General features: G+C 51.9%; 1 protein-coding gene across 1 annotated transcript; it reads left to right on the forward strand.

Annotated features, from left to right (window-relative positions):
- The first annotated feature begins 555 nt into the window (after nucleotides 1-555).
- Pebp1 (phosphatidylethanolamine binding protein 1) lies at nucleotides 556-5809 on the forward strand. The gene is made up of 4 exons (XM_052168453.1): nucleotides 556-750; nucleotides 2278-2391; nucleotides 2718-2814; nucleotides 4999-5809. Exons 1-4 carry the CDS (start codon nucleotides 616-618, stop codon nucleotides 5214-5216), a joined length of 564 nt encoding a protein of 187 aa, XP_052024413.1. The 5' UTR covers nucleotides 556-615; the 3' UTR covers nucleotides 5217-5809.
- Nucleotides 5810-7532: the final 1723 nt, after the last annotated feature.

Below are 7532 nucleotides of genomic sequence, written 5' to 3' on the forward strand. Positions count from 1 at the left end.
TTATCATTGGAGCCTCAACCAAGATCCAGCCATTCTTCTCAACCATGGGCATGCAATTCTGCCCAGATTTACATCACATCAGCTGGAAGGTTAATTGAAGACAGTTTCCAGTGTGGATATTCAGGGGGCGATGGGAGGCCATCATCTGTGCAGAACTTGCAGAACTGCCTCTTTGGAGTCACCCGCAATCCGCAGTGAAGCCCAACACATTGATTTCGGGGAGGTTGAATTTCGTTGGCATTTAAAGAACTTTTAAAACAACAACAGAAGATAACGAAGGGAAGAAATCATGCTCCTTTGAAGAAATGCAAGGGAGAAAGCATGACCTTATCAACGGGAATTGCGAAATGGGGCAAAGAGTCCTTCAAATGCAAAGGAGAAGCGGCAACTTTAATCTACACCGTAGCCACCCACGCACTGGCCTGCAGGCACCACGCGGGAAGCTTCGCAGTGACCCTGGCGCTCGGACCGCCCAGCTCCGGCTCAGCCAATCAGAGAACGAAGAGGCGTGGCCTGACCTGCGGTTGGTCCGGCGGCGGCAGTCAACTGCGCAAGCGCCCTACGTTAACAGCACTCGGGACTCGGCGGGCGCGTGTCTTCCATCTCCTCGTCGCCATGGCCGCCGACATCAGCCAGTGGGCCGGGCCGTTGTGCCTGCAAGAGGTGGACGAGCCGCCCCAGCACGCCCTGCGGGTCGACTATGCCGGGGTGACGGTGGACGAGCTGGGCAAAGTGCTAACGCCCACCCAGGTACGGTGTGGGCCCGCCGCCCGGGAGACGGGGGACTGCGGGGCGGAGCAGGCCTGGAGCTCCGAGCCTCGAGCTCAGCCTTTGCAGCCCCAGCTACCGGATAGGAGCGTCACCCGACGGCCGGAGGCCTCTTATGTAACCTTCGAGTGTCCCGAGCTTGCAGTCACCCCCAGGGAGCAGTCTGCACTTTAAACGGCCCCGGGGCCAGCGCCTTCCCATTACCTGTGTTGCTCTTGGGGTGGGTGGGGGTTGGGGTGGCGGCGGGGGTGGGATGCTGACGCCCAGGAGCGCTTCGACGCTCAGAGAAACTGGGTCTAACCGTTCTCTCTAGATATTTAGAGCGCAGGCTTTTTGGATGGTGACTTGGGAGTTTCCATCCGGGGCCCTGGCCTGTCTCCATTGTCCCAAACTTTGTACGTGTCCTTGAGCGCTCTGGTTTTCTGAAGGCAGATTACACCTCAGCTGGCCCCAAGCGGCCCGTTTGCCGCTGTGTGTGTGTGTGTGTGTGTGTGTGGTCTCACTCTGTGGTCCTGGCTGGCCTTGAACTCAAAGATATGCATACTTCTGCCTCTCGAGTGCTGGGATTAAAGGCATGCACCACATCTGACTTTTTTTGTTTGTTTAAAAATGTTTTAAGCTGGGCAGTGGTGGCTCACATCTTTAATTCCCAGCGCTTGGGAGGCAGAGGCAGGCGGATTTCTGAGTTCGAGGCCAGCCTGGTCTACGGAGTGAGTTCCAGGACAGTCAGGGCTATGCAGAGAAACTCTGTCTCGAAAAAAAATTAAAAAAAAAATTTTTTTTTTTTTTTTTAGACTTCTGGCTTTTTAAGATTCGTTTTATTCTTTGTGTTTTGTTTTTTGTTTTTTTGAGACAGGCTTTCTCTGTATAGCCCTGGCTGTCCTGGAACTCACTCAGTAGACCAGGCTGACCTCGAACTCAGAAATCCACCTGTCTCTGCCTCCCAAGTGCTGGGATTAAAGGCATGCACTACCACTGCCTGGCTTTTTTTGGTTTTTCAAGACAGGGTTTCTCTGTGTAGGCCTGGCTGTTCTGGAACTCACTCTGTAGACCAGGCTGGCCTCGAACTCAGAAATCTGCCTGTCTCTGCCTCCCAGAGTGCTGGGATTACAGGCTGATGTCGTTTTATTCTTAATTGCGTATGAGTGCCAATGTGTGAGAGAGAGAGCAGGGAGCTGTGGAGGTCAGAAGAGGCATCAGATCTCCTGGAGCTGGAGTTGCAGGAAGTTATGAGTGCCCCCTCCCAGGAGTGCTGGAAAATGTCTACTTTTTACAACAGTTCTTGGGTCTGAGCCATCTCTCCAGCCCAAGCTTCAGGTGTTTAGTAAAGGCTATATTAGGAATGAGCACTGATCTGCATGGGTGAAACTACTACAAACTATTTTCTGGCTCGGTAGTAAAAGAAAATAATCACCTTCATATCTTACCTTTTAGGAGTATAAGGTTGCAAAGTGTTGAGTTTTGAGAGCATTTCTAGATTTTTAACCCCAAACTGGTTCCTTTCTGCAGGTTATGAATAGGCCCAGCAGCATTTCATGGGATGGCCTTGATCCTGGGAAACTCTACACCCTGGTGCTCACAGACCCAGATGCTCCGAGCAGGAAGGACCCCAAATTCAGGCCAGTTGGGGAAAAGATGGAAGAGGCTATCTCTCATCCAGATGTGACTTAATCTGGTGGAAGTCCCTGCTAGACAGGGACACATAGACCTCCAGGGGTTACAGTTTTGTAGTAGTGGGGTGAAAGCCTGGGACTTCATGCAGGACAGGCGGAGACCCCCTGGGCCTCATCCTCAACCCCAGGAACAGGTCCTCTTGGTGTGTGGCCTTCAGGTTTCCTTGTAGCTTCCCAGTGGCTTCCCAGTGTGTCATCTGCCTGCTGTAGCCCAGCATGGAGAATGTGCTTGGTGTCTGGGGCTCACAGTCCCTTGTTCTCTGTCTCTGCAGGGAGTGGCACCACTTCCTGGTGGTCAACATGAAGGGCAATGACATTAGCAGTGGCACTGTCCTCTCGGATTATGTGGGCTCCGGGCCTCCCAGTGGCACAGGTAAGTAAAGGCTGTGTTGAGGAAGGCTGGGAGGGGAGCCTGGGTGAGTGTTGGGAGGGGGTGGAGGGTGGAGGGAGGCTGGGTGAGTGTCGGGATGGGGGTGTGTGCTGCCACAGGAGGGTGGGGGGAGGCTGGGTGAGTGTCGGGATGGGGGGTGTGTTGCCACAGGAGGGTGGGGGGAGGCTGGGTGAGTGTCGGGATGGGGGTGTGCTGCCACAGGGTTCTTTCCAAGGACCCTGTAAGGAGGTCAGAGCCCTGCTTGCTTTCCCCTTCAGGCATGTCCTTGCTGGTACAGTCAGCCTGTAGGATGTGGGAGCTAGGACTTTGGTTCTGATGGGGTGGGCCCTCTGTAGAAGCACTTCTTGGACTCCTAGAGAGATTGTTTCTGTAAATGCTTTGTGGTGGATCTGAAACATCAAAGCCAGGGCCTCATACTAGATGAGCTCTCTGTCTCTAGGCTAGCAGGTGTCCTTGGCTCAGAGGGCAGGAAGGGCTGCAGGAGGCTTGGAGTGGGTTGCTGGGGGCTCTGGGTGGGCCAAACGAAGTTGAGCCTCCTCTGATCTCTGTGTAATCTCTGCTTTGGATGATCTTGGAAGTTTCTGATCCTGTAAAGAGAAAGCAAACACTTTTCCTGCTAGTACCAAAGATTTCCTTTATATCTCTATAATTCTCCCTTTTCCCCCAAAATGTGGCTTGGTACTTTGAAAAGAATTGGAAGTTTGTAGTGAGCCACACTGAACACACACACATAGACACACACTCACACATACTCTCTCTTTCTGTGTTTTGTATTAACATGGAAGGTGAGAGTCAGGTCCCACTGTGCTCCCCAAGTCTCATACACACCCCTGGAGCTGGTGAGAGACATGGTTGCTGCTGGTAGCTTGTTACACGCTGTTCCTCTTCACTGGAACAAGGCTGCCGTGGTGGTGGGTGACGCTGGGCAGAGTGCCAGTGTCTGAGCATTGTCTGCAGAGAACTGACTGTACTAGTGAGTGTCCAGGAAGGACAAGGACCACTGCTTGTGGCTCACTGTGTGTCCCTAAGCCCAGAGGCTTCCAGATGCTTTGAAGGCCTCTCGGTGTTCCTAAGAGAATAGATGAGTTTCCCAGGGACTCTTAAGGCTCTCCAGGGCACCTGCAGTAGCAGGTGATTTAATTAGAGGCAGGAGTCACGGGGGAGGCTGGGGGGGGGGGGAGTGGAGCAGTTCTCCCAAGTCAGCTGTTCTCTGCTTCGAACAAACCCAGCAGCTCCCACATATAGGGAAGTTTAGCTTGTGTGATAAACTGGTGGGTCGGAAGGTTTCAGGCAGGGGATTTGAGGCACACACATCTGGACACCCCAGGAAGATGGAGCCTCTCTTCCTGTCACCCTGAAGGTCTTAGAGGTGGTCTTGTCCATGTCACTCCCCTGGAGCTCAGCATTTTCTGATAAGGGTCTCCATGGGTTGCTTTGGATCCCATGTTCCTGTGGGCAGAATGGGTGGTAGGGTGTGTTACCTGGTGAGCGGCCACAGTAGGACTTAATCTTGATTGTAGCTTGATTTGTTTCCTGTCATTAATTAGTATTCCCTGTGACAGTGTGCTGCACGGTTCCACCTTGCTCTTGCCAGGGACTTGGGCTGTAGCCAGGCTGTGGGTGTTAGGAATAGAGCCACTGTGTGCCCTCGGAGTCCTGCACACGGCCTTCCATTGCGCTTCGTTGCGCTCGCATACATGTCCTAGGTCTAGGAATTGCTCAGGAGTCCTCCCAAATGGACATGTCCTACTCTGATGGCTCGTGTAAGTCTGTCCGAAGCCTTGCAGTTCACTGGCAGCTCAGTGCTTTTGTCATAGTGTGGGAATGCAGCTTCTGTGTGGAGCGCTCTGATAAATGGTAGCCACTTCCGTCTCGCTGTGTCCTCATACATGTAAACAACTTTTAAAAAAGTCACTAAGAGCTATAGGATTGTGACGTATTTCCTGCAGCCCTCAAGGCTGTCCTTGAGCTTTCAGGGTAGTGAGAGTGATCCTGAACTTCCGGGGTTACAGGTGTGCACCACTACACACTCCAGTTTATGTTGTGCCGTGTGGCAAACCAGGCTGAGGATTGGTGCATGTTAGGCAAGGGCCTTCCCTCCTGGAGCGCACCTCACCCCCAACTGCACCCACACTCACCGGCTGGCTGTACTTGCCCCTCCTGCAGGTCTGCACCGCTATGTCTGGCTGGTGTACGAGCAGGAACAGGCGCTGAGCTGCGACGAGCCCATTCTCAGCAACAGGTCTGGAGACAACCGCGCCAAGTTCAAGGTGGAGACCTTCCGCAAGAAGTACAACCTGGGGGCCCCGGTGGCCGGCACGTGCTACCAGGCCGAGTGGGACGACTATGTGCCCAAGCTGTACGAGCAGCTGGAGGGGAAGTAGGGGTGCCGGGCCCGCAGCGGGGCCTCCCACAGTAGTTAGGTTGTGTAAAGCATGCATCTCTCCCTTCCTTCCCTCCAACAGGGAGTTCTCAGCTGTGCTAGGATAGAGGTTTAGGGCGTCTTCCCACTCGCTGCCTGTCGTCTCGACTCCAGTCACATTCCAGTTTATGATTGGGTTTGGGTTCCATCTGGGGAGGTGTCTGGTGTTCTGGTGGAGTCATTCTATCGTTGATTTAAAAAGAGTAACTGTGAAAAAGAAAACATTCTGCCAGATCAGGTCCACAGAGGAGAGCCAGGGCTGGTGTTGTCTGTAAGCGGGTGAACAGGAAACTTTCCAGAACCAGGCACAGTGGCATCTTTAGGGGTGGGCTGGGCTTTTAGTGTTCTGTCCCCTAACTGAAACAACCCTAGACTCCCATCTCAGCTGAGCCCTGTCAGGTCAGGTGGCTGCGTAGGTATCCATGTCCCTCTAAAGAACAGTGCTGCTGCGGAGAGACCCTGTTGAGCCCCTTGCTTCTCGGTGGGGTGAGCAAGTCGCTGGAGTTGCCGAGTGTTAGTCCTCATCACATACAAATAAAAGGCATTGCATCCAGATGTCCGGGTATCTCCTTACTGTGCCTGCCCTCTGAGGGACGCTGGCGTGGTGGTGCAGGCCTTTGGGCCAGCACTTGGGAGGCAGAGGCAGGTGGATTTCTGAGTTTTTGGCCAGCCTGGTCTACATAGGGAGATTCTGTCACAAAACTACAACAACAAAAACCAGTTGCTCCCGGGCTGACCTGGAACTGGTGGATTGGGCCTGTGATCCCAGCATTTGAGGGATTGAAGAGCAAGGACTGTGTGAGTTTGAGGACATCAGGAAAAACCACGTCATCAACTCTCAGGTCCTGAGTTCAAAGCCCAGGACCCAGGTAGAGGAAGGAGAAAACTCACTACAGCAAGTTGAAATCTTCCTGCGGTACTTGCCTTGACACGGGGATAAGCACAAGTGTCATTTTAAAGAGAAACAGGCTCGCTGTGTTTCTGCTGAAGGAGGAATGTGCTTGCTGCTTTTGTGTTCTTGTGACAGACCTGATCTGCACGAAAAGCTCTGTCTCTGCTGGTGGCTGAGCCATCGCAGCAGGGAGAGCACCACTAGGGGCTCGGCCCTGGCTGTGGCTCACACTGCCTGGCAGAGCAGAGAACCCGAGAGACAACAAAGTGCCCTCCTCCCTGGTTCAACACCTCCTTGATGGCGGTTCCTGGCTTGGGTTTTCTTCCAGAAGAAACAAAATATGTTATTTTTACATCCTTAAGAGTTAAGTCTTGATAAGAAAATTGGAAAACACGGTTAGGCACTTTAAAAAAATTAAACAGTAGTTAGCCTAGGATGAGGTGATGCACACTTTTAGTCTCAGTACTTGGGAAGCAGAGGCTGGTGGACTCTGAGGCCAACCTGGTCTATAAAACAAGTTCCAGGACAGGCCGGCTTGTTATACTGAGAGAGACATCCTGTCTTGAAAAACCAAAAACCATGTGTGTGTGTGAGAGCTACATCTAGCAGGAGATCCTGAACTGGAGTTGCAGGTGGTCGGGTGTGGGGAGTTGAACTCAGGTCCTCTGCAGAGTAGTGCCCGCTCTTAACCACTGAGCTGCCTTTTCTGTCTGATCTTTAAAGTTTTGTAAAAATATTGCATCTCTATGTAACTCTCCAATGTAGACGTATACTACAGTACGTGTGAAAGCCAGAGGACAATCTGTGGAAGGTGATTCTTTGCTTCCACCTGGGTCCTGGTGACCAAACGCAGATTGCCAGGTCTGGCTGCAACACCTTCCTCGGCTGGGCCATTTCACTGACCCTAGGCACTTAATTTCCAAATCTTGGTTTATGCAATAGGTTATCTTCAGTTAAGAGGCTGCCGTTCACACTTGGAACCAATACTTCATTTTACAGATGTTCACACCACTGATCTCTCTTATTCCATTTCTTTGCTGTTCTAAATATCGCTTCAGCAAACACCTGTTCTTCATGCAAGAAATACCATGACAGGTTAGTTTTCTGGGGGAGTACCTTGTATTGTGGCAGTCGTGTCCCCAGGAATTCGTGTGAACTGCCCCCACCTCCACCCCCAGACAAGTCAGTGGAGTCTCCTCTCCACACTTAGGCTAGGTACATCAAACTTCAGACAGTGTGATTTGGTATTTACATGTATTTAAAATTATGTACTTATTTTTTTTCCTCTTATTTTTTCATGTGATTTTTCTTTCGCTAATGGCAAGATGTTAGATTTTCTTTTAAGTGGTAAGGTGAAATGGAAACTGCAGCCCACTTTGCTTCCTT

Source organism: Apodemus sylvaticus, chromosome 22 (assembly GCF_947179515.1).
Source record: "Apodemus sylvaticus chromosome 22, mApoSyl1.1, whole genome shotgun sequence".
Taxonomy (NCBI): domain Eukaryota; kingdom Metazoa; phylum Chordata; class Mammalia; order Rodentia; family Muridae; genus Apodemus; species Apodemus sylvaticus.

Coding starts and splice junctions, on each gene's coding strand:
- Pebp1 (XM_052168453.1), top strand. CDS start 616: ATGGCCGCCGACATCAGCCAGTGGGCCGGGCCGTTGTGCCTGCAAGAG. Junction 751..2,277: donor AAGTGCTAACGCCCACCCAG/GTACGGTGTGGG, acceptor TCCTTTCTGCAG/GTTATGAATAGGCCCAGCAG. Junction 2,815..4,998: donor CGGGCCTCCCAGTGGCACAG/GTAAGTAAAGGC, acceptor CCCCTCCTGCAG/GTCTGCACCGCTATGTCTGG.